This window comes from Stenella coeruleoalba (genome assembly GCF_951394435.1).
Source record: "Stenella coeruleoalba genome assembly, chromosome: 1".
Lineage (NCBI taxonomy): Eukaryota > Metazoa > Chordata > Mammalia > Artiodactyla > Delphinidae > Stenella > Stenella coeruleoalba.
The window spans coordinates 18,536,074-18,561,964 of NC_137169.1; the positions used below are offsets into that span (position 1 = coordinate 18,536,074).

General features: G+C 53.8%; 1 protein-coding gene across 1 annotated transcript in view; it reads right to left on the reverse strand.

Annotated features, from left to right (window-relative positions):
- Positions 1-615: 615 nt before the first annotated feature.
- The window catches only part of MYOM3 (myomesin 3), a 45,648-nt gene continuing 20,372 nt past the window's right edge, over positions 616-25,891 (reverse strand). The window contains exons 15-36 of the mRNA XM_079930292.1: positions 25,514-25,688; positions 23,229-23,350; positions 22,645-22,832; positions 22,284-22,410; positions 20,965-21,143; positions 17,803-17,917; positions 16,733-16,889; positions 15,922-16,031; positions 14,235-14,279; positions 13,392-13,528; positions 11,903-12,047; positions 11,704-11,763; positions 11,245-11,312; positions 10,063-10,173; positions 8,226-8,313; positions 7,680-7,718; positions 7,323-7,431; positions 6,021-6,184; positions 5,760-5,796; positions 5,560-5,582; positions 3,896-3,951; positions 616-2,654 (exon numbers count right to left, since the gene is read on the reverse strand). Coding sequence (XP_079786418.1) covers positions 2,394-2,654; positions 3,896-3,951; positions 5,560-5,582; positions 5,760-5,796; positions 6,021-6,184; positions 7,323-7,431; positions 7,680-7,718; positions 8,226-8,313; positions 10,063-10,173; positions 11,245-11,312; positions 11,704-11,763; positions 11,903-12,047; positions 13,392-13,528; positions 14,235-14,279; positions 15,922-16,031; positions 16,733-16,889; positions 17,803-17,917; positions 20,965-21,143; positions 22,284-22,410; positions 22,645-22,832; positions 23,229-23,350; positions 25,514-25,688 — 2,516 coding nt within the window. The 3' untranslated portion in view covers positions 616-2,393. The remainder of the gene's footprint in view (positions 2,655-3,895; positions 3,952-5,559; positions 5,583-5,759; positions 5,797-6,020; positions 6,185-7,322; positions 7,432-7,679; positions 7,719-8,225; positions 8,314-10,062; positions 10,174-11,244; positions 11,313-11,703; positions 11,764-11,902; positions 12,048-13,391; positions 13,529-14,234; positions 14,280-15,921; positions 16,032-16,732; positions 16,890-17,802; positions 17,918-20,964; positions 21,144-22,283; positions 22,411-22,644; positions 22,833-23,228; positions 23,351-25,513; positions 25,689-25,891) is intronic.

A 25,891-nucleotide genomic window follows, 5' to 3' on the forward strand; every position in this document is an offset into this window, starting at 1 on the left:
TTCTTTTGCAGTACGCGGGCCTCTCACTGTTGTGGCCTCTCCCGTTGCAGAGCACAGGCTCCGGACGCGCAGGTTCGGCGGCCATGGCTCACGGGCCCAGCCGCTCCGCGGCACGTGGGACCTTCCCGGACCGGGGCACGAACCCGTGTCCCCTGCATCGGCAGGCGGACTCTCAACCACTGCGCCACCAGGGAAGCCCTTCAATTCAATTTTGACACTAACCACCCACAGGTAGAGTCAGACTCCACAAGGCTGTCACCTGTACTTCTGACCAACCGGCAATAAGTCAAGGGTTCCCTGGGAATCCTGTTGCTTAGCAGTTTTTAATGGAGCTTTCAGTACTTAGGCATGATTCTTTAAATCATTGGCCATTGGGGATTAACTCAACCTCTAGTCTCTCTCCCCTCTCCAGAGGGAAGTGGAGGTGGCTGGGGGCAAAAAGTTCCAACCCTCTAGTCCTGCCTTGGCCTTTCTGGTGACCAGCTCCCATCCTGAAGCTATCTAAGGGCCCCCAGTCACGCCATCTTATTAGTATACAAAAGACGCTCTTTTCACCCTGGAGATCCAAAGGGTTTTAGGAGCTGTGTGTCCCAAACCAAGAGCAAAGACCAGATATAAAATTTTTTAATTTTATCACAATGTCCTTTAGCAAGGTCCTTTCTTCCACCTGAGTGGCACTTGGGGTTTACTTGGGATTAAGTGGGGGGAGCTAAGACAGAGAACAGAGAAAGGTCTCAGGGACCTCCATCCCCACTGCCCCACCCTGGACCTGCCCTGTCCACAGTCTTCCTAGGTAGGAGGTAGCGTCAGCTGAAAGGACCCTCAAAAATGACCTTTTAGACTTCTTGCTTTATAGATGGGAAATTGAGGCCCAGACAAAGGAAAAAAAAATGCCCAAGATCACCCAGTGAGTGCTTGGCTTCAAGCCTGGGTGTGTTTGCCTCCAAGACCTGCGTAATCCTCCATACTCCTTCCCAGCCAGGGCACGGCAGGACACCTGGCCCCCTCGCCCCCCTCACTGAACACCTGGCCTGACTGCACCTGTAGCTGCTGGGGGTATAAGTTACCCATCATGCCTTGATGCGCGTGTAGGTGGTAAATGTAGGAGTGATTCATTCTACCTTTAAACTCAGAAATCATTTCAGAAATCAGAGGTGGGTGTTATGTTTTGATGTTGGGAGTACAGATGAGTTTTATTTTCTCCTTCAACATTTTTAAGGTTTTCCAAAATTTTACAACAAACATCTCTAACTTTATAAACCCCACCCCTCCCAATCTGATTTAAAAAAAGAAGGAAACTGGAGGGTGGTGAAATGCCCAGCTCCGTACAGAGGTCCAGTAAGCAAGGCCAACCAGTATCTGTCCCGCCAGGCAGAGGCCCTGAGCTGGAAGTACTGAAGGTCATCCAACTCTCTAGCCTGGCATCCGGCCACCCAGGCAGCATCACCCCTACGCCTCACCTTTGCTCTCACCATCCCCTGCTCCTGAAATCTCTTCCCACGACCATCGCCAAATCCAACTTATTTTTTCCGGGCCCAACAACCAATTCTGCTAGTTCCGTGAAGGTGTTTTAAAGCTCACCTTCCGTAGTTGGGATGAACACCTCTCTCCCTCCTCTGACCACCCGTGGAACTTTACGTGGACCTGCTTTATAATCCTGATCATCTGACTTGTCCTGGAGTCGTTTGCACCCAGGTCTGACTCTCCTCCTAGGCTGAGGTGTCCTTGGGGGCGGGGTCTGCATATCATGTATCTTGGTGCTCCCAATGCCATCCGCAGCCTGGCACAGGCTAGACTTCACGTGAATGTTCGTTGAACTTAAGTGAATTGAAAATACAGTATCCAAAGGGGGGTATTGTGATAAATCCGTTTATGGGGGCGGGGTACATCAACCTCGGCACTATTGTCATTTAGGGTTGGATTCTATGCGGTGAGGAGCTGTCGTGTTTAGCGGCATCCCTGGCTGCTACCTACTAGACGCCAGTTGTGACAACCCAAAATTTGGACACTGCCAAATGTCCCCTGGGGGACGCAACTGCCTCCTGTTGAGTATCACCGGTGTACGGTTTCAAGTGTTTTCATAAACAATCCCTAGGAGTAGGAATTCCCATTTGATAGATGAGAAAGGCAAGGCTCGTGGAGAGTTTAGAGTTGGAACAGTTTTGCACGTAGGCCTCCCATTCCAAGTCCAGTGCTGAGGCCTGGAGGCCTCCCAGAACCCCAGCAAGGTCTATGCTTCTCCACTTTGGTGTAGCTACTCCCCTCCCATGTCCCGGGTCCCACAATGTCCAATCCCCCCGCCCCGCCTCCGTGGCTTGTGCCAGGCTGTGAGCCACTGGTTGACCCTTGTAGTCCATGCAGACCAGACCTCAGGCTGTGCCTGAATCCGACCGTCACATCTTCAGCACCTTGTCCTCCTCCCCGTGCTTGAACACGCTGATGGTGACCTGGCCCTTCTCGGAGCCATATTTGTTCTTGACGAAGACACCGTAGCGCCCGCTGTCCTCACTGTTGACCCTCTCGATGGTGATGGTGACCTCCAACCCCTTCACCTCCATGTGGTAGCGGTCAAGGAAGGTGACGGGCTGGTCATTCTTCAGCCAGGAGACTTCAGGGATAGGATCTCCTGAGATGACGCAGGTCAGGCACAGGGTCTGTTTGAAAGGACAGGAAGGGAACGCTCAGTCCACACGCTTGGAATAACCCTTGGTAAAGTGTGAAGCTTATAAACCTTCGCACTCCCAGGGAGCTCCCAGTATAAGCTGCTCCTTGTGGTAAGTTCATTATGTGTGTTTTATTGTGACCCATAAAGTAATAACAGTAAAGGGAGATGTTCTACTCTAACCCCACATCCTCCATTCTCAACATTTCTACGGGAACACTTAACTATTTAGACTGTCGGGCCATTATTACTTTAGCAATTACCTGCCCCAGAATGGCCTGGACTTTGCTTTAATGCTTTTATTGTATATTTCATTATGATTTTACCATGCAAATAAGGCTAGATTGCTTTTTTTTTTGCGATACGCGGGCCTCTCACTGTTGTGGCCTCTCCTGTTGCGGAGCACAGGCTCCGGACGCACAGGCTCAGCAGCCATGGCTCACGGGCCCAGCCGCTCCGCGGCATGTGGGATCTTCGTGGACCGGGGCACGAACCCGTGTCCCCTGCATCGGCAGGTGGACTCTCAACCACTGCGCCTCCAGGGAAGCCCGGCTAGACTGCTTTAACATAAAGATTTAAGAATTGAGTTTGAAAATTCTCAACAGAGCAATTCTCACTGCAGAGGCACTCTAGTGTAATGGCCGTCTGGAGCTGGGCTGCCAGGCTGTGAATCTCAGCTCGGCTCCTTTAAGCTGTATGACCTTAGGTAAGTCTCTTAACCTTTCTGGGCCTCAGTTTCCTCAGCTATAAAGTATGGCTAGTAATAACACACTATTTCACGGGGTTGCCTTGATGGTTAAATAATGGAATAGTGTCTGGCACAAAGTAAGCAACATGAAAACGTTAACCATCATTTTCTAGAACATTAGACTTGAAAAACTTCAGTCCTCAAAGGGCTTTTTAGGTATCATCTAGTCAAACTCCTGTGGAAACTGAAGTTCACACAGAGAAGTCCGTGACACCCAGGGCCACCTGGAGAGATGGGGTAGAACTGGGGTGAGCACAGGCCTGTCACCGCCCCCCCCCCCCCCCGCCACGGGCCTGACACCAGGCTCAGTGTCTTTCCTTTATACTACATGTGACCAATGAGGTGTGGTCACTCGGCCAGACTCTGGTGCATCCAGCCCCTTCGGCTCTGGAATCCACGGTGCTGCGTTGCTTCGTGCTCTTGGATGGATACAGGAGGGAACCCAGGGTGGGACTGCCGGCTGTGGGCTGGGGAACAGTCAGTACCTTATCTTCCATGATCGTGGCCACGTCCGGCAGGCCCCTCACCACTTTGGCACGATCTGGAAGGGAAAAACGAGACCCCCAGTGATGAATGTTTTCCTGCCAGCTGCTTCCCAGCAGCAGGTTCCACGAAGTTGAGGTTTATTTTGAAGCAATGCTTCTTTTTCTTTTTGCATCATTTTGGGTGGACATCCTTAAACTTGTGTTACGTTACTTCCTTGCCTTTATAAACACAAGATAGGGACGTAATGTGTTTCTGTCGTTGACCTGAGGTTATTATTATGGCTGGTGGTACCTGGAGGTGACAGTGAGGTGCCCCTCCCCTGAGGACCGGGAGAGAAGGTGATAAGGTTGCTCTGAGCCTTAAACTGGCAAAATGCACACAACAGGTGTGACGAACCAGCTCAGGGAGTGAATAGGAAGGGAGCTTCCGGGACACTGACTCTGGTCAAGGGAGGGGACCTGGTGGCCATGGCGGCTGGGCAGGAAGAGACTGTGGTTGTAAATCACTGAGCAGAAAGCCAGCATGTCGCAGTCGAGGCTGTGGGAACGGACCCTAGACCACGATCAGGGATGTGCCAAGAGCCTGAAGTGGCTGGTGTCTGTGCAACAGAGGTAGGGGAGGAGGAGCCTGAATCAGGGTTGAAGGGGGAGGGGAAGGACGGCCCCAGAGATGGACACTGTTGTGGGAGGAACGTTCACCAGGCCCATCGTGGCGGGCGAAACAATCCACTTCCCCTGACTCTCAACTCGGCCAGCCCTAGCAAGCACAGGTGGTGAGCTTAGGCCCCTGTGTTAGGGTCCTGGGGGGGTGTCCTGTGCAGAGACTCGGCATTCCAGGATGGGGGGGCAGGTGATTAGGAGGTGTGACGGGCTGAGTCAGGTCTGCAGGCTGCGCTCCGCCCACCGAGGTGGCCGCCCGCTGCGAGGGCTCCTCACTGCTCTTGGACCCCAGATGGCCCCCTCCCAGATGGCTATTATGAACGGCCTGCACTTCCCGCCAAGTGGGGACACTCAGGGACAAGACGCCACATAGGGCTCGTGCCCCCTCCTACCAATGGCCCCAAAGGGTCAGTTTCCCTCCTCACTGTCAGGTTGAATGGGGCTGCTCTGCTCTGCTGCCAGGAGGCTTCCCCTCATGGAAGGTCCTCCACTGACCGGCTGGCTCACTGAGACCAGAAAGCCAGCCTCCGGGAACTGGGTGCTTTAGAACTGGTTGCAGGGACCCGGAGAAGCTCCAGTGCGTGGGCCTGGTGGTCCCCCTGGGCAACTCAGAGGCTGTGTCCTGGATTAGATGAGGCCCTAGGGCCCCACAGCCAGAACCAGCTTCAGCTTTGCAGTCGTCCCCTCCCGGGCCTCGCTTGGAAGACAGGGCCTCGGTCCTGTCTGCCCCTGCCTTTGGAGTCCCACCGACATCGGCCGTGTGCCTCCTCGCCACCAGGCCCGCACCAGGCACGTCCACATCCACGGTCTCAGGTATCCTCGGACTCCTCATCCACCTGTCTTCACGCTGCCACCATCCGGGTCTCCCGGCAGCTCTGTGACGGCCCAGAGCCACACAGACCCCATGGGAAACTGGGACTCCAGCTACCTGCCAGGAGGCGTGAGCAGCTGGGAAGCCGCCCCAAACTCAGAAGTGGAAACAACAGAAATATGGCTGGACTTACTCTTCTCGATGATGGCCAAGGCTCTGAAAAACGGAAATGGGAAAAAGCCTCGGTGTTTCATTTGTTAAAGGACAGTCCTGCCCGGGTAGGGGGGAGGGGGTGACGGGGGAAAGGTGGAGCTGTCCGGCCTCCCAGGAAGGGTCCTGTGCTCGTGCACCCCAGGGGCCTTGATCACACTGAGAAACGCCGAGGACACTTACTTCAGTCTCTGGTGCTCAGCCAGGGCGTCCTCAAAAGCTACAAGAAGGAAAAGGGGAAAAGGTGCGTCAGGGCATCTACCCCCAATCTCCCCCCTTCCTGCAACCCACAGGTATAGAGCTCAGCACTGACTGTTCCTTCACTCTGTTCCAGCATTCTCTTGGGGGCAGTGCTAGGATTGGGTGGGGAGATGGGAGCCCCCCCAAAAGACCATGGGGTTTTCTAAACAGGTTTCACTGAGGACAGACAGGCGGAGCGCTCACCTTGCCCCGAGAGATCAGCTGAGAGCTGCCGGACTTCCTTCCCGGCCGCTATCTCTAGGGTGTATTTGCCCTTGTCTGAGTCTTTGGGGTCCAGGATGTGGAGCCAGATGTCATCCAGGGTGGTACCAGCCCTCACCCGATCACCACTCTCCAGGCGCTTCTCTCTGAACGTGAGGGCGAAGAAATGGTTAACACAGCTCAGTCCGGGACGGGCTGTCCGCCCGCCCATCTACAGGCACCCCTGCCCCAAACTCCTCTCCCGGGGTTTTGTTCCCAGATGTGTGAGCTGACAGTGGTGACCATGCATGAGCTATTTGATATATATCTATCCACTCATCCCCTCATCATTCATTCATTCATCAAACCTTGTGGCCGTGCTGAGTCTATATTTGTGACATGTCCTGCAGGCTGGGACTTTGAGGAAATGGTGCTCCAGGGTCAGTGACCACCTCCCCACACCCCACCAGTGGGAGCCGCTTCCTCACTTCATCCTTTTCCTCATCGTAAAACCTCCGAGCATTTCTTCCCACAATCACTCTTACGTAATTCTTATAAACTATATAAACTCCTTTCCTTTACTTAAATTTCATTCCTAAAGACACCTGGCCCATGTCAGTGTTTTGTCACAGAAGTGACACCTCTGGGCTTCGTCATGGGGCTCAGAAACTCTAGAGAAGGAGCTTCACTGTTCTGAAATTCAGCCTGGCCTTGGTCTCACTCACATGACCAATTTGACTAAGTCCGTCTAGCCTTCTCCATAGAATGGGTGCAGTAATGTCTGCTCCACAAGGCTGAGGTTTGCAAGTAAGAAGCACTGGGAAAATTCTGCTCCCAAACTCTCTGGGGTCACTTAGCTCCTGGCGGAGTCTCTGATACCTGATCCTGCCTTCAGGGCCTGGCCCTCAGTTAGTCGTCAGCCCCCCAGGTCCCTCTGCCTGCACCTCTCCCCTCAGCCTGGCTGCCTGAGTTTGCTAAGGCTGCAGAGACCCACAAGGGCACTTGATCATCTGGTTCCCCATCGTTCCTGCATCCTTCTGTCCCCCAGTTTGCAGATGGTGCTCTAAGACAATGGTCCTTCTCTGCCATGGATATTCTGGGAAAGTGATCTTAGCGCCAGGGTTCCCACCTTTCCTGGGGAGCCTCCCTTCTGTGCCTGTAATAGCTGTTCCCTGTCCCAGACTCCCTCTGTGGACAGCAGGACCGGCGAGAGACCTGTCTCTGCCAAGCCCTTGGGACTGGGCTCTGAGGTGGGTGCTGGGCCCCCTCCAGCCTGGCTAGGGCTCCAGGGCAAGGCCAACCTACTTGTGGAACCAGGTGGTTTTCATGTAGCTCGCGTTGTAGTACTTGACTCTGCTGAAGAGCCGGATCCCCTCCTCGGTGCCCTGGATTTTCAGTGGGGTCGCAGAGAGGGCTGGGGAGGCACGGGAGCAGGGTGAGTCCTCCCCAAGGCCCTTTGGGCAGCTCATCTGGGGGGCAGCCAGCTCGCCCCTGCTTTGGGGCGTGGTGGGGGGAACACAGTGTGGTGAAGAGGCAGGAGCATCTCCCCCCAGTCTTTGAGGCTGGAAACTAACCCCACCCCCAGCAGCCAAGGATGGCTAGAGGCCCCCCGGAGGCTCTGCGGCATCACGGCAGCGCTGAGCAAGGAGGGGGCCTGCTTACCACCAATCCTGCCCAGCTCAGTGAAGATGGCATCCAGGGCTGGAGGGAGACAGAGGGAATGGTCAGCTGATGCACCAGGTGGGGCCGTCCTTGGAAAAGGCTGGGGGACCTTATGAGCAGCTCTCAGAACACAGGCTGAGGGGTGGGGAGGGGATCTGGGGCACTGCGTGACTGATGGGGCAGGGGGGCAACACAGATGGAGGACGAATGGGCCGACACGACAGTCTTCCTGCAGGCTGAGACGACCAGCCTGGTGACGAGCCTGGGGTCCGCTGGGGGTGGGGGCGGGGGGCAGAGCAGAGAACTCAGGCTCCGGGTCTGGAAGCCTGGGCTCGCTGTGGGATAGTGCAGTGAACATGGGCACCAGCGTCACACAGACCAGGCCCTGCCACCGACCAGCTGTGCAGCCATGGGCAGGTCACTTAACTCCCCTGGGCCTCAGTTGCCCCAAGTGAGGATCCCAGACAGTTTCCCCACAGGTCACACTGCATCTCTTGGTTCAGTGTGAGGCCCTCCTGGCCCGTCTCTGATGTCGCCGGCTCCTACCTTCACCTGTGAGGTCCAGGATGGTGTCGTCCTCCCCTCGCTCATCGGAAACCTCTGCTCTGTAAATGCCCTTGTCCTCTTTGGAAAGCTGGAAAGAAGGATGTGAGAAGGCGGTGTCAGCATGAGTTCCAGAAGGAGCGATGGACAGCAAGTCAGGAGGCCTGGGCTCTAGGTCTGCCGCTAACTCTCCTCCCTGGGCCTCAGTTTACCCCCCTGCAATGGGTGATCTCTGAGGCTCCTTCCAGCTCCAGAGCCCTTTGATCCCAAGCCCAGGGCTTGTCTGGGCCTGGAGGTGGGGCGAGAGGGGGAACTGAGGGCAGAAACAGACGCCCCGCATGTGATTCTCAGGCAGCTGCTCTGAGCAGAGCAAAGCGAGCCCTCCTAGCAGAGCTGGGCCGAGCAGGGCGCACCCTCCACCAGCGCTGCCCTGCTTCCCAGGGGCCCTGGATAGAGGGACCTCTCTGCATCTCTCAGAAGGAAGTGTGCTTTCTTTTGCTCAGGACAAGGGGGTCCTTACTGGCACATGCTTGTCAACCCCAAGTGAAGCCCGGGTCAACACTCAGCAAAGCAAGAACTTGGGTCATGCTTTGAAAGCAAGGTCAGAAGTCCGCTGTGCCCTCTCATTACACAGCATCTCCTCCAGGGGCTGCGGGGGTGGGAGCGTGATATCTGCCTCCCTGTCCCCTCAAAGGGCCCCTCTCACCCCAACCAACTCTACATAGTGTGTTTTGAGGCAGGATTCAAGGCAGAAGCATCTCTCAACTGGGGTATCAAAGGGCTGAAAACCCCAACAGTCTTCTCCCATGTCCCCTGCCCCCTCCCTCAGTGAAGGCTCCGAAGTCCCAGCCAAATTCCGGTGACAGTGCTTGGAGAAACTTCCGGCCCCGCTCTCAAGCTTTGTATCTTGGTATTTAAACCCTCTGAGCCTCAGTTTACTCATCTGTAAAATGGTGGCATAATCCTTGCCCTAGCTACATACTATAGTTGCTGTGAAGATCAAGGGAGATAACTTCGGAAGCCAGAAAGTTCTGCACCAATAGGCTGGATGATTATGACAAGACTCAGTAGCTATAAAGCACCTACTCGATGCCAAGCCCTGTGTGAAGAGTTTGCACTGTGATGACAAAGGCCAACTTACTATCGTCTTGGCCGGGATTTGGGAGAGGACCCTGAAATCATTATTTCCTTCCTAGTCTGCAAACCTGCATCTGCCATAGTCCTCCTTGGCACACGGTGGGGCCACAGAAATCAGGGACAAGGCAGAAAAACATGGAATGTTTAAGAATAAGTCTTGCATTTCTACCTTAACCAGGTCACACTCCTCCAAGGGCCATGGGGAGGTCGTGGGTGGGAGAAGTGAGCTCCAGGCCCTGTTTTGCTCTGCCCAGACCTGCCTCGCACGGAGACCGTCTTCCTGTCCTGAATCTCAGGCTGCAGGGGCAGGAAGGAATCTCTGAGACAGCATCCCTCTGACCCGCTTGTGTAACAGATGAAAACTGAGGTCAGAGAGGGACAGTGACTAGCCCAGGGCCATGCAGTCAGCGGCAGGGCCAGGACTGGAATCCAACTAAAAGGAAAAGTCAGTATTACTGAGCCTGTTTTTATTTAAAGTTTTGGTATTGTTTTCCCTCGTGGTCTTTTTTTTGGGGCATGAATTTTGATCCTTAAAAATACTGCGTGAAATACTATTTATCTTGAGTACTGAGCCTGTCAGCGCTTCCTGAGAGTTTGTGCGTGAGGTCAGTGCCTCACTTGCCTCACCCTGGTCCTGACTCCCTGCCCAGTGCTCCTGGCACTGCCTGGAGGCTGTGAGCCCTGAAGTCAGAGCTGCACTTACCTCTTCCATGCAGAGAAGCCCTGTTCCAGTCTGCGGGTCGTACTGACCATCTGGGAACTCTTTCTTCTGGAAGAACCACTGGAAGCGGGTTTCTTTCTTGGTGTTGGTCACCTGAGGAAGGTGGGGAGTGAGGAGACTCCTTCAGGCTTTCTCTTTTAAGTGAAGACTCAGATCATCAGAACTTTTTTTTTTTTTACAAACATGACTCCCCCCCCACCCCCAGGCTAAATCTCAGCCAACCCCTTCCTCACACCATATGTCTCCTCTGATGGTTTCTGGACTCAGGACTTGTGCTAATGCTATTCCCTCTGCTTCTTGATCCCTTTCCTACCCTACTTTTTCTTGTAAATGCCTGTGTCACCTCCTCCAGGAAGCCTTCCTTTATGCACCCCAGAGTGTGCCCCATTGTGAGTAATCAATTTCCTGCATGTCTCCATCACAGCAGGAGCTATGATGTTTTCGCCACGATCTTGCTTTGGACTGTGGGATCTTACAGGCCTAAGGAGACCACTTCTTCACCCTTGTATGCCCAGTGCTTGCAGAGTGTGTTACACAGAGTAGGTACTTAGGTTTGCTGAATGGATAGGCTTCTAGGAGTGCACCTCCCCTCCCCTGCCCTCCCCCAGGTATCTAAAAGGCTGCAGGGTGCTGAGAAACAAAACCCGCTTTGGAGTCAGGCGCATCCGGTTAAAACCTGGGCTCTAGACTCGGCCTGTTACCATGTAGCCTTCAGCTAGTTCCCCACTTGGTTTTTCATCCTACAGTGGGGATTGTAACACCACTCTCACAGATGATTGTGAGGCAGATGAAATAAAATAATGCTCTGAAGTGCTGAGAACAGTGTCTGGCAGGGCTACTGACAGACACAGGGACTACCACTCAACGTATAGAGCCCTCACTTGCTCCCAGACCCGTGACCCCCAGAACCCCTCCCGGAGCAGCAGGGAGATCTAACTCAAGGCTGACTCAGCGCACTAATTCACACTAACTCTGCTCCCTGGGTTTTTGTTTTCCAGTTAAATGCAAAATCCCTGGGGCTACTTCCTCTGCTTGGGATCACACCAGCACAGGGTGTGGAGTTGCAGGGAGTGGGGCAAAAGACAGCCACGGGGCTTGGGGACAACCACAGGTCTTGCCCCACCGGGCCTGGGGGCAGGGCTGGAGGCGGGGGCGGGGCTTTGCCTTGCACATCAGCAGCACTTGGCAGTCCTCGGTGACCTTCCACTGCAAAGGCTCCTCGAAATACGGACCTATGAGGGCAAAACAGCACGCCCAGCGGTCAGAGCGCCGGGCTCGGCCCGGGCGCCACCTGGTGGCGAGATAGGGGAAGGCAGCTGGGGAGAGGCACCTAATGACTACTGGCCCCTCGGATTCTGGGATTCCGCCCCCACGAGGAAGGGGACTGGGGTGAGGTATCTGGGAGGCATCTAGGGTGCAAAGTTTAGGGCGCGCACTCTTGGGGCTGGGCAAGTGCTGTTTCGTTCTGGCACAGGGACAGCACTAGATCAAATGGCAGTGGCCCTCCCTCAGGGGGGTCCAGCAGGGCGGAGGGATCTATTAATCCACTTGCCCAGCGGTTCCCCGGCGCTGTCTGCTGGCCTGCTGGCCGAGGTGTTTGAACTTCGCCCGAGCAGTTCTTACCCTGCTTTCTCTTCCAGTCTCTTCTCTTAGCATCTGCCTCCCTTAGAAGTTTGTCGAACTCTGTGAACACAGAGGGGGGAACGGGTGTGAACCAGAAGTAGCGCAGGTCCAGAGGAGGGCGTCCGGATGGATAGAGACGCCCAGGCTGAGACCTGAGGCCGGGTGCATGGGGCAGGGCGGGGGTCAGGGCACAGCTGACCGTCATCCACCAGAGCCAGGGTGATCTGGTTCTTGGCTTTTCCGTCTTGGAGCTGAGCAGTATACGACCCTTTGTCGTCCTCAGTCAAGTTTTGGATGATAACTTCCACCAGGCCCTTCTCTCGGACAAAATTGATCTTGCGGTTCTGGGGAGAACAAAACCCGAAAGTCTTTCTGCCCTTTTCCAATCCCAGGGAATTTGTGCTGTGGGGTGCAAATCGGGGTGTGGTTGGACTTGGGGGTAATAAATGCAGAGTTAGAAGTCTTCAGAGACTGGGGAGGGGGCCCAAGGTACCCCTCTCCTGTGTATAGACTGGGCTTTTCTCACACCCGGCCCCTGAGAACACCCTGGGCCCGGCAGACACTGGAAAGAGTCTTGTGTGCTTGTATCAGTTGCAATTAATAATAATCCCCAACCTCCTACTGTGCCATGTTTTTGGGTTATTTTCTACTTCTTTTGCAATTTAATATAAAAAAAATCTCCCATAAAACTGTAAAGGATAATATAAAAAAGCCTGGGAACCTGCTGCCCAGAATTAGCACTTATTTACATTTTGTCACATTCTAACAGCTTTCAAACGTTTTATTTTCCACATTTAGGGTGTATGTGTGATTTGAGAGAAACGTCTAATTTGATTTCTCTGTAGCGGCACCTGCTAGTATCAGCACTGTGTACCAAGAGTCCAGACTTTGTTACCCTGCCTCTACCATGAGCCAAGGTCATGCTTAATCTCTGTGCAGAACTTTCAGATCTATTTTTTTTCCAATTGCTCCTCCTGATTCTGGGGCAACCAACCCCATTGTACCGATGCAGAAACTGAGGCACAGAGAGGTAAAGAGACCTGCCCAAGGGCGCACAACCCACAGGAGATGAATATGAGTCTTCTGACATCTAGCCCTGAGCTCTTCCTCCTCTGTCAGAACCAGCTCCTCTCTTTATAACACACATTTTTTGATGGTCATCTGGAGATGAAATTCACAAATAAGATCTTCTCATGATTGAATCTCTCATGAGAGGTTTTACTCATGTACATCTTCATGAGTGCAAGAAGAACAGGAAAACGAATGAAAGAGCATAGGTAATGTGGCTAATAGAATAAAAACTCTCTATTCAGTGTATGTTAACACTGCAAAAAAATTTCTTTGTGTTTATATCTCAGAGTTAGGGTCTAGGCTTGGATAATTATAAGCATGAATGTAGGTTTTTCACCTTACAAATGTTTGACAGGACAGTGAACAATTGTGGGAGGTGTGGGAAGTTCTTTGTGGGAGTGTTCCTTGCGTTGGCAAGTGTCTAGCATCCCTACCACCCACCCCCCAGGTACTAAAATCCAGGTGTCCTCACCCCCCACTCTATCACTGTGACAGCCAAAGCTGGTGGCCGTTTCTGAAAAGTCTGCTCGGGGGAGGTGCAGCCAGTGGAGACCACTGCCTGTGAGACCACCTCCTGGGCCAGGAACCTCACTCAGGGATTCTGAGCCCCCAATTACCGGTGAGCTGAAAATTTCCTGCTCGTTGAAGATTAGATGCAGCTCAGCGGCTGGAGACAACTTTTCTACTTCCAGCCAAAGCCGCACCTCTCCTTGCTCGAGGATGTCAACGTTCCAGCCGGAGATCAGCTTGATCACTGGGAGGCAGAGGACAGGAAAGGGTGGGCAGGGAACCCTTCTCCCCTCCCCCCTCCCGACAGCCCCACCTTGCGCACACTGTGGGCATTTAATGTGCAAAATGTTTCAGAGTCTGACGCAGACACGACTGGGGATGAGGGGCTGGGGAGGGTTTCCCACATTCAGTCCCCCTAGATTGAATTCATCTCAGGGAATTCATCCTCTTCCCACAGCTTTGAGGTCATGCTTCTCACCCTGGCTGGACACTGGATCCCCAAGGGCTTTCAAAAACACCAGTGTCTGGCTCCAGACCCAGAGGTTCTGATTTGTTTGGGGTGTGGCCTGGGCATTGGGATTTTGAAAAGCTCCAGGGGTGATTCCAATATGCACCCAAATTTGCGACCCCTGTGCCAGGGCCTGCAAAAGCTACTCCTGGCCAATGGAGGGAAGCAGGGGTTTAGATGACCCACAATCCAAGAAGAAAAAACCAGCCACTCTGCCCTCCCTTGCATCCCATGTGCTCTCTGCTGGCCGCTCTGTTCCCTTCATGGACTGAGGACTCCCTGGGTCTCTGGCCTTCCAGCCCCAAGACATCCCCATCCTTCCCCCCCCCCCCGCCCCCCCCCACCCCCGGCTAGTTTCTGGCTCTTGGCTGACTCAGCCCTGCTCAGAACACCCCGGTGGGCCTGGAGGGACTGCCCAAGGCTGCTGGCTTGGACCACTTACCTGGGTTTCTAATCTCATGGCTCAGCTTCTTCAGCCTGTTCAGCTCTGGGACAGGGAGGAGCAAGGAAGAAACCAAAGAGAATGACATACCCGGGCCGGTGGGGCCCGTGGAAGCCGTCCTAGCGTCCACACTGGGTGAAAGTCCCGAGAGACTCGGCTTGGGGTCACTTGGCTACTGAGGGGTTGATGATGACCACTGTGGGCCTTGGCTCTGGGGCACTGAGGGGGCTGCGGGGGCTGCCGCAGGCCACCCTGAGGTTGCTTATTCTCCTGTCCTTCAAGACCTGATCAAGTGCCACCTCCCCAGAGAAGCACCTACTGTGTGCCAGGCTCTGCGTGATCTCAGCCGTCCTCACACCATGCTGTGGGGTGAGCATTACTGTCTGTCTCCTGAGGCTGAGCCATACTGTCCCAGCATCTGAGGGTCTGTTCTCCCCACTGAGCCATACTGTCATAGTATCTGAGGGTCTGTTCTCCCCACTGAGCCATACTGTCCCAGCATCTGAGGGTCTGTTCTCCCCACTGAGCCATACTGTCCCAGCATCTGAGGGTCTGTTCTCCCCACTGAGCCATACTGTCCTAGTATCTGAGGGTCTGCTCTCCCCACTGAGCATTTCAGTCTGCATGTGTCTAGGGCAGGTCAGCAGAGTGCTGTCTCACTGCTAACTGCTTCTTTGTGTTAGGTTTGTCTGTTCTGCTAAGCTGAGCTCTGGACCTGCATGGTATCTGGCACACAGTATGTGCTCAATAAATACGTGTTGCATGAATGAATTGGCAGGGGCAGGGCTCATATCTCATTTCCTCTTATAAGCTCTAGAGTCCTTACCATGATGAGTCTGGACACATGGCAAGCATCGAGTCCAAAAAAAAAGCAAACCCCATTACTTTTGTGGATGGCTTTAGTTTGCATGGAATCATCTAAGTATATCTGCATAACAACATTGTTTCACTTAGGACAGCAGGGATTATAATCCCCCTTTACAGATGAGGAAACGGAGGCCCAGAGAGGTGTCATGACTTATCCAAGGTCAAGCAGCTAGGAAATTGTGGAACCGGAATTGCACTCTGGACCTGCCTGGCTTCTGCTTCTTAACAAAATCAAATGGCCTCCAGTGCAATCATCAGGGAGGACAATGGGCTGTCCCAGTTGCTATGGAGACAGCAGAGGGTGAGTCTCATAGATGACCGCTGAGGCCCGGCATCCTCTCTCTGGTTTACCACAGTCCCCACTGCTCCCTTTTGCCATCCTCATTCCTCATCCAAATGGCATTCCTCATCCAAATGGCAGACCGACTGCCATTTGCAGTTTATCATTCTACTTATGCTGTTGTTTTTCTTAGGCTACGGAAGGAAGTGAAATAATTCACTGGTACCTTTGCTTTTTATCAAAAGTAGATAAAGTAAAGAGAGAGACAAGAAGAGCGTGAACTCCATCAGGCAGGGATTTCTGCCTGTTGAGTTCACTGGTGTAATTCAGTGCCTAGGACAGTCTCTGGCATTTGGTCGGTGCTCAGCAGATACTTATTCACTGGCTGACTGACTGAATGAGTGGGTGAGGGCCTACTTCCCTGGAAATCTCTGCTTTACTCATCTTTATTGCTTCTTGCTGGCCTCTGGGGTATCTGTGCTTGGGACCCCATGTCTGGGTCGTCTCTCTGGGGAGGTGGCAGTGGAACAGGGGCATCACCTTCCTCCGTCAGCGTGTGGCTTGCTGAGATATCTTCGTCAGCATCGGTGACCACCACCGAGTAGGTGCCCAAATCCTCGAGGCCAGGTTCTTTCAGGATGATCTTGGACCTGCAGAGACAGGAGGGCAGAGGCTCTGAGAGGGGCCGTGTGCCCTGGAGGCCTGGGAGCTGGGGAGTCTCGGTCGGCTTTGCAAGCCCTGCACCCCAGCCCAGACCCCGGCCAAGCCAGTAAGCAGGGGTGGCAGCCTCCTTACACCTCTTTGGGGTCCCCCGCCCAGGGCACGTCTGGCCTGCCACCTTCAGTGGTCCTCACTAGCCAGGCTCTCTGGAATGGTCTTCGTGCTGGCCACATCCCCCAGGCCTGCCTCTCTCCACAGGTCTCAAGCCATCAGCTTTGTCTCCTGCTGGACAGGGCCAAGGCCAGAGCTGCTGGGGGTGGAGGAGGGAGACCTGGGGGCCCTTGACATCCTAACCCCTCTTTTACTGTTGAGGAAGCTGAACCCAGAGAACTTGCAAGAGCGAGTCGCTGGCACTCAGGCTAGAAACCAAGTCCTGAGCGTCTCCTCGGAGGCACACACTTTCCTTCCAGAAAAGGGTCTGCAAATGAACGGCACCGTTTCAGCCTCTCCAGGCACTCTCCCTCACTTCTCCCCGGATGGCAGTCAGCATCCCTCAGGAGAGACCAAGCAGTCCTCTCAAGCTCGTTATCTGGGGGTCCTGCCGGATGGTCTCACCCACGAGCTTCTGCCCGACTCATCCGACAACGTCTGGGACCTGTGGACGAGTCGTGCTGCCCCTCCCTTCACTTACTTGTTAACTTCCTCCTCGACCTTGACCCTCTGTGGGTCCGGCGGGCCCTTGTAGTCCTTGGACCACTGAAACTCCGAGGAGTCGGGGGCCTCGGGGGCTTCGAAAGCCATGTAGATAAAGCCCTCATCGTCCACACCAACCTCGATCTCCCGAGCGTCTGAGGGCAGGATCCAGTGGAGGGCAACAGACATTGAGAAACAATAAACCGGGTCAGCGCCCTCCCCTGCTTAACCCCTCCAGTGGCTGCCCATTGCTCTTGAATAAAATAAGAAACCCCAGACTCCTTGCTGTGGTCTCCAAGGCCTCGTATAATCAGGCTCCTTCTCAGCTCAAACGTCACCTCCTCAGACCACTGAGGCTAGCGTAAAGCCCACCCCACCCTATCACCCTGTTGCACTTCCTTTATAGCACTTATCACTGACTTTTTCATCATTTACTTGTTTACTGTCCATTCGTCCTGCCCCTCCCCCCACCAGCGCAGGGACCTTGCTTTCTCATCACTGCCATGTCCCCAGTGCAGTGTGGGTGTCACCAAATACTTGCTGAATGAATGAATAATTAAAAGAATGGAAAAGAACACACTTTATAGTGAGGAGAGCTGAGTGATTCCATCGGATACTAGCTGCGTGACCTGGTCATTTAACTTCTCTGAGCTGCAATGAAATCAGTTCTAAAGTGGGGACAGTGACGGCTCCCTCAGGGGCTTATTGGGAGAGCCAGACAGTGTAAGGACCCAGCGCAGCATCTGGCGTATGTGGTAGGAGCGGACCTCGGGAGCCGTGACTGCAAGGCAGGCAAAGCCACACGGCATATCTGAAATAAAGTTGGCTGTTCTTTTAGATATCCACGGAGAGTTGTATGAGTTTAAGAATGTGGCACGTAAAGGATGGAAGACCCATCACATGGAAGGAAACCATATGTTCAAATCTTGGGATCCCACAGAAATAAACGAGAGCGTGGACGGGAGAGAAACAGGCAGGAAGGAATGAGGGGCAGGAAGGTGTGGCGGGGTGAGGGCCCAGCAGGTTCTGTCCTCCTGCTGCAGACAAGCGCCCTCCCCCTGCCCCTACCTGGCTTGTCCTCCAGGAGTATGGGGTCGGTGGGCATGGATGGCTGCCCTGGGCCCGCTGAATTCACAGCCTGTACATGGAACACGTAGGTCTTCCCCGGCTGTAAGTCAGAAACCTGGGGGAAGGGAGGGGGCAAGAGTGAGCACCGAGGATGGCAAAGACCCACCCTTCCTGCAGCCCTGGCCACGGGCTGCAGGGGACCCCCAGGAGGGCCAGGCTGCCCTGGGGGTGGGGGGCAGGCTAGGGGCACATTGCTCTCCTGAGTTCCAGCTTCAGGTGAGCCTCTCCCCTGAGATTACCTCCCACGCTTGTGATGCCTGGAACTCCACCTGCTCGGAACTAACGCATCATCAGCCTCTCAACAAGAAAACCCTTTCTCTTCCTGCGCCCCCTGCCTCTCCTCCATCTGTCTCCCTAGAAAGGAGCTTGGTGATCATCGTCTTTGACATCTTTTTCTTGAGCCCTACACATCTAATCACCGAAGTTCCCATTTTATTTCCCTAACGTTTCTTGAACGTGGCCTGTCTGTGTCCCAGCCACGCCTTTGACTGCAGCTTTATTTCTTCTCTCCTGGATTAGTCCAACAGTTTCCTAAATGGCGCCTCTGCCTCTAGACCCTTCTTCCCGGTTTATCTTTCCCTCTGCCAATGTTTCCAAGATGGCAGTCTGAGTACACTTAGCTCTTTCAGTGGCCTTCAGGGTAAAGTTCAGATTTCGAGGCTTGGTACCTAAATCCTTCCTCATCCGTCCATCCTCAGCCTTCTGTCCTCTTCTCCGCGCCCCCTTCACTCCCTGACTCCTCAGGGTCCCCCACGCATCACGTCGCTTCACGCCTCCCTGCCTTTGCCCTTGCTGAGCCCTCTGCCTGGAACACCCTCCCCTTCTCTTGGTCTAGCAACAACAGCTCACCCTTGGCCACTCAGCTTGGCCAGATGGGACGAGGCCAGGAGAGGCCTCTTACCTTCCTCCTTGGAGCTCCCAGAATCCCTCGGACCCTCCTTGATTGTACGGCACACAGTATTGTAATTGCCTGTTCCCTAAGGACTGTGACTATAGCTTTTTACATCCACAATCTAGTTCCGGATCTGGCACTAAGTAGGTGTCCAGAAGTGTTGAGTGAATGACTGAGTGAGTGAATGCCGGCCAACCACCCACATGCAGAAACGGTGCCAAGTCACCGAGGCTCCCCAGCCCTGGGCCAGCCTGCCTGGGGAGCAGAGGGACCATCCATCTTGCGTGGCTCTCTCAGGCCAGCTGTCCAGCACTGGCTGACTCTACTGTAGGGAGCCGAGCCCCGTGGTGGTGGAAACTGCACATCTCAGAGCATTCCATGGGCTGAAGCTTGCCCTTCTTCATTTGGTCTTTTTTAAAATAAATTTATTTATTTATTTTTGCTGTGTTGGGTCTTCGTTTCTGTGCGAGGGCTTTCTCTAGTTGCAGCGAGCAGGGGCCACTCTTCATCGCAGTGCGCGGGCTTCTCAGTTGCGGAGCACAGGCTCCAGACGCGCAGGCTCAGTAGTTGTGGCTCATGGGCCTAGTTGCTCCGCGGCATGTGGGATCTTCCCGGACCAGGGCTCGAGCCCGTGTCCCCTGCATTGCCAGGCGGACTCTCAACCACTGCGCCACCAGGAAAGCCCTTCTTCATTTGGTCTTAGATAGCCTTAATGTTATTGTTTCAAAAGGAAATACTTTTATTTTTTTCTGATTATGAAAGAAATTCATGTTTGTTGGAGGAAATATTAAAGCAACAGAAAAGAATATAAAATGAAGGGGTAAGGCTCTCCTGGCAGCCCCATTCCCAGAGATGACCAGAATTGACAATTTTGTAAAAATCCATTTAGACTTGCACATGCACGTAAACCATGCAGAAACGTGACATGTGCCGTATTCTGCTTGTTAGTATCTTCTTTCCATGTTGTTTTGGGCCTCTCAAGCCTGCTTTCTTTCCTCTTGGTGCTAACAGAGTGCTAACGTGTGGTCTTGAAACCCACACACCCTCCTGCCTGCTGGTGAAAGATGCCTCAGGAAAATGAGGTGGAGAACATACTCCCTCTCTCCCTAGAGCTGCAGAAGAGAAAACCTAATACACATCACAGAACTTTCCTTACAAACTTTCCTTACACAAAGAAGGCCTGTGAGACATGCTGGCTTCAGAGATGGATGCTGTGAAGGCTGTGGTCCTGATGGATTGTCTGTTAGTAATTTGCGTCTGCTAAGAATGCTTCAGTGGACACCTTTGTTTTCTGACATGACAAATGCGTGTGAGTTGTCTTTGTTATGCCAGGAGAGCACTGTTTGCGCTTTCCCTTCTACACGAGTGCAAGTGAAAACAACCACCACAGGTGAAGAAAACCGATGATTCTGCTAGATTTCTTATTTATCCAAAGAGTTTAGAGTTTGCTTCTCATTTAAATGAAGAAACGCACATATGCCTCTATGTTCATTAATATACGGCATGATATACATGTTCTAAATGTTATCTAACATATAAATATCCTGCTCTGGATTGTGCTTTTTTTTTCTCAGCCACATGTGGTGGATATGTTTTTATGTCACAACATACACGTAGCTCTACCTCATTTTTTTTTTTAATTTTTAAATTTATAATTTTTTTAGCTCTGCCTCATTCTTTATATTATTGCCACTCCTTCAGCTCCTGTAGCCTTTACACTCGCTGACACTGAGTCCACATTAAGGATACACTGTGATTTATTTAAGCAAACCCCCTACTGATGGACATTTAAGTTGTTTCCAAATTTTGCCTTTATAAACAACGCTACAACAAGCGTCACTGTCCTTAGGTCTTTGCACACTTGACTAATTATTTCTCTACAGTTCAATCCTAGAAGCAGAATTCCTAGCTCAAGGGATGTGCATATCCAAATGCTAATATACCTTGCTGATTATAAGTGAGGTTTTAGGGAGGAGTCTGCACAGCATGGAGCAGGTTAAGACCAACCACCGGCCAGACCTACTACCAACTCGCTGCGTGACCCTGGCTAAGCCACTCCCCCTCTCTGGTCCTCTGCTGCCATTAAGTGAGGGCAGTGATCTCTGAGGGTCGTTCCAGCTTTGGTGTTCTGTAGTCCTGCCATATCCTGTGGCAGGGAAGGCTTAGGGCGGGCCCATCCTTCATCAGAGGATGAAGGGGCAGGGACTCACCCTCAGGTGGGTGCCAGAGATGGGGTCTGGAGTGACCGGCTTCCATTGCTCAGAGCCTTCCTCCTGGACACTCAAGCAGTAGCCTGTGACCGGTCCGGCCCCTTGGTACAGTGGGGGCTCCCACGTCAGCATCAGGGATGTGGCCCGCACTTCAAACGCCCGCACGCCATACGGGGGTCCTGTGGGAAGACAGGGTAAGAGAAGGAGATGGATATCCAAATGGCCAGCCAGCCAGTCGGGCAGTGGGCGGGTGGCGAGTCAGCAAGCTTGTCAATCTTTCAGTCCCAGCCAGGCCTGGAAGTGCCTGCTCTGGACATGGTGGGGACCTGGCCGGCCTTGGCTTCATGGCAAAGCTTGGTCTGTGTCTGAACTAGAGTTAACTCTTCAAACTGTGCTCAGTATCACTTCCTCTGGGAAACATCCTTGACCCTCCCCATCCCTGTCCCAGACAGCATTAATCTTTCTAATCTCTTTGCCATTTCAGTGTTTAATGTAGAAGCTCAGGGTGTGGACTCCAGAGTCAGATCACTGGGGTTCATGTCCCAGCGAACACCCTTTTTCAGGCTATGGGGACTCTGGGCAAGTTACTTAGCCTCTATGTTCCTGTCTCCTCATCGGTAAAATGGGGCTAATACTAGTTCTTATAAAATAGTGCTGCTGTGAGCATTAATGACATAACTTATGCAAAGTGTCAGTACATAGGAAGTCCCCAACAAATAGCAGTTGTCTATAACTGTCGTTGTCTAAAGCATCACACGTAGTGATTATCTGCCATTCAGGTAAAGGTTTTGTACAGAAAACAGAACTGAGCTGAACAGAATGATGGAAGGTTGTCATCCTTCCTTCCTAAGGGGGAGATGAAGGGCTAGTGTGTGAGAAGGCTGATGGCGCTGCGGGAGTGGTGCAGAGGGGGACCAACCTGCCCTGTTTGTCCAGGATTGGGACACAGCTGGTAATACTGGGATGGTAATACTGCGGTGGTAACACTGGGAAAGCCCTGGGCAAACTGGGACGAGTTGGTCACCTAGCAGTGTGCCTTTGGGGTTTGAGATTGGTCTGTGTTGAGAATCGGAGCTCAGATGGGGTGTTGAGCTAGAGGATAGTTTGGATGGGGGTACAGGGCCAGTCAATGGCCAAGGTCAGGGCTCTTGACTTGGCAGAGTTAAGACTGTGTCAGAGGTTACAGGGGGCAGGGGTCTGGTGTTTGGGACCAACAGAGCAAGCTGGAATGCACAGCGAGCCCGGCGGCAGCGGCCATCTTGTTTGGGGGAGGGGAGGGGAGGGCAGGGGCTGGGCTTTGGCGCCTCCCAGCCGCTCACCTGGCTGAGGCATCGTCCACTTTTTGCACTCAAACAGGCTGCTGGGTGCCGACAGCTCTCCAACACCAGCCCAGTTTACTGCCCGGGCACGGAACTCATAGAAGTGGCCTTCATGAAGGTCACTGACCTTGAAGAGCAAAAGCACAGACCGTGAAGGCTGGGGCTGGGGAGGCAGGGGACGAGGTTCACAGCAGGAGGTCTATAGGAGCTTCACGTAAGACTGGTCTGCACTTGACAATCAGCTGGATTGTCGAGGCACCAAACCTGAGGCCTCTCTCAGCCTCAGGACCTCCAACCCTGACCCCCACTCTCCACCCACACAAATCAGGACACCAGGCCAGTGGCCGCATTCCAGCCTCACCTTGCACATCTGGGTGGGGATGGGCTGCTGGTTGACCGAGTGCCAGTCCAGTTGCTCTGAGTCGTGTTGGTCCAGGAAGTAGCCCAGGATCTTGCCCCCTCCACGCCGCTTAGGGGGTTTCCACCCAATGACCATATAATTTTCCCCACAGTTCAGGAGGGCGACGTCATATGGAGCAGACGGTGCAGCTACGGGGAGGCAGGGGGTGAGGGCCACTGCTCCCGAGGGGCGGCCGGACTGGGCGGTGGGGCCCGAGGGAGGCAGTGAGCCTCCCCCAGTGGGTGCCCACCCTGCTCTGGGGCACGGACTTAGCCAGTAGCGTCCACTGGTAATGCTGACTCAGCTGCGTGCAGGGCACCTGGGCCTCCGAGCTGGTCAGACTTCACCCCATGGCCTCAGGCCGTTGCTACTTCCTCCCCAAAGGAAGGGGTGGTGGGGGTCAGCACCAGATCCCCTGAGAAGGCTTCTGCCCCATGGCCTCTGGAGTTGGACCCTCCAAGAGGTGGTGGATAAGCCCCCTGCTCTCTGCTCAGCCCAGGTCTGTCCCCAGAGGTGTGCAGGCTGCACCTGCCCCGTGGACTTACCCAGAGCCTGCTTGACCTTGACGGGTTCGGTGGCGGCTGAGCTCTCCCCAACTCCAGCCTCGCTGACTGACCTGATACAAAACTCATACTCCTTCCCTGTCCTCAGCCCGGGAACTGTAAACCTGGGAGAGAAATGTACAGCCTTCAGGAAGGGCCAAACCAGCAGCAGGGAGACATTCCTGAACTTTCTAGAACAACCTTGTGGGGATAAGTGGCCACCAGCATGGTAGGAGTTGAGGCCTCAGTTCTTGCCTAAAGACCTTGCCCCTGCCCCCAGAGTGATGCCTGCCCCATGGAGGATGAGGTCCTTAAGGTTTTAAAGGATGTAGCTTCCAGAGCCCATCATTAAGGTGCGAATACGCTGGGAAAGTTACCAGTTGAAGGCCCAGGTAGCCAACCCCTAAACTGAGCAACTGGTACATCTCTAGGACTTTGGGCCTCGTCCTGGAAACACAACAAATGGCTCTTCTGATCTGTACGGTTGCTGTGACTGAAGCACAGAGTCCTTTTAAAGACCCCTGAATTACTAGCCAGAGACGTACAAGGACACTCTGCTTACAGAAAAATGTCCTCCCATCCTGTCTCTTCTTTTTTTTTTTTTGTGGTAGGCGGGCCTCTCACTGCTGTGGCCTCTCCCGCTGCAGAGCACAGGCTCCGGATGCGCAGGCTCAGCGGCCATGGCTCACGGGCCCAGCCGCTCCACAGCATGTGCGATCTTCCCGGACCGGGGCACGAACCCGTGTCCCCTGCATCGGCAGGCGGACTCTCAACCACTGTGCCACCAGGGAAGCCCCTGTCTCTTCTTGATAAGATCCAAACTGTGAACCTCTTTTTTCCCTTTTCACTTATCAACATTTTCCTGTAGCAAATCTTGTTCTACAGGGAGCTTCCCTCGGCCAGTTGACCCCGAGGAGTTGAATGTTGGAATGTCAGAGGGGCCTTTATGGATCAAACCATTCAGTTTCTTCATTTTACAGGTAGGGAAGGGCTTCCCCAGAAGGAATGGGGTGAGCCAAGAGCACACAGCCAGTTAGGAACAACCTGGACTGAGCCCGGGTCTCCCGAATCCCAGCGCAGCGCCCGCCCGTTCAGTATTCATTCATTCAGGTCTTTTTTGAGCATCTCCTGTGAGCCAGGTTCTGAGGAGCTCATGGAACGGTGGTGGACCAGACCCTACCTCCCAGCTGAGCTCCCTTCACACCATCACCCCAGGCAGCACTGCTGGGCTGTTTAGCCTCTTTCCAGCCCTGACACATGTAACCGATGACATGCGCACATGTGACGAGGTCTCTGGACGTACCAGAGGATCACGCCACGCCCCACGTGTGGCACGTTCTTCCGACATGCCACTTTCATCACATGACTCTCCCTCAGCCCCTGTCCTCCCCTTCAGGGACGGACATCTGAATGCAAGTCAGGGGAGAGATGTCATCCTAGGGATAACCTGGACTCTGAGCTCATTTGTCCAAAACCCAATTAATTATTCTCCAACTGGAGAACTTTAGCAGTGACAAAGCATGAGTGACCGTGAGGCACCGTGTGCCAGAGGGGCACCAGGTCCTGTTCCCTTTTCTGGGTGAGATAATCTTGGGGCTCGCAGCCCAGGGTGAGGGGAGCCCACAGGTGTGCTCAGGGCCCAGCCGGTCGTCTGATGGAAAGGGAAGGGGGGGTGGGTGTCACCACCTGAGCCCCTGCCCCCACAGAGCCTCAAAACGGAGAGAAGTCATGAGTCCAGAAGCCTCGAGGGTTCTGCCTGCAAGGACCGGGGCCACCGAGTGAGGAGGGAGACTCAGAGGGGAGTGGGAGTGGCAATAGGCAAGAGCACAGGAGTCTGGGCGGAGGGTCAGAGAGGGCGAGTCTCTGTGCAGAGGTGCCCGGAGAGTGAGGGGCGGGTGTGGAGCCTGAGCCCCAGCCGCCCTGGCTGCACTCTCTGCCTCTCTGTCTCTAAGCTCCTGGAAAGACAAGGCCTAGGCAGTCACCACTACCTGCAAACAGCACGCTCCTAGTGAGTGTTGCCGCAAAAGAGGCCGTCTGGGCCAAGTGCACTTACTAGCTAGGTGAGCTTTGGCAAACTCCGTAACTGCTCTGTGCCTCGGTTTCTTCATCTGTACAGTGATAATAGAAATAATAGTCCTAAGTTCAGAGGATTGCAGCTAGAACTGAATGACCTAATATATGAAAAGAACTTAGAACAGTGCCCAATGCCCAACGTACCGTGAACGGCAGAGGCTTCATTATTATTCCGGCCCTGCCCTAGGGCAGGAAGGGGGTGGGGGCAGACTCACCTGCTGCCCTGGATGGGTTTGTTGTTAACTGTTTTCCACTCAGATGATCCTGCCTCCCGGGAGTAGATGTAATAACCCAGGAGCTCTGGGCTGTCTTTCACAGGATCCCAGGTCAGGGAGACAGAGGTCTGCGTGTCTCGGAAAGCTTGAACTTGAGTTGGAGGAGGGAGAGTGGCTAAAAATCAGAAGTGTGGACTGAGTGAAGATGCTGAGTCACACGGCTGGGGAGGGGGAGGTGTGTGGGAGAGGCGGGGAGGTGCGCACATGGCAATCAGGGGGGGGCACGTGCGTTGCAGACATGCCCTGGGGCTTTGGGCAGCTCTTCCCTAGTCCCAGAGGTGTCCTCCAGACTCTTGTGTTCTGAAAGTCTTCTCTCAT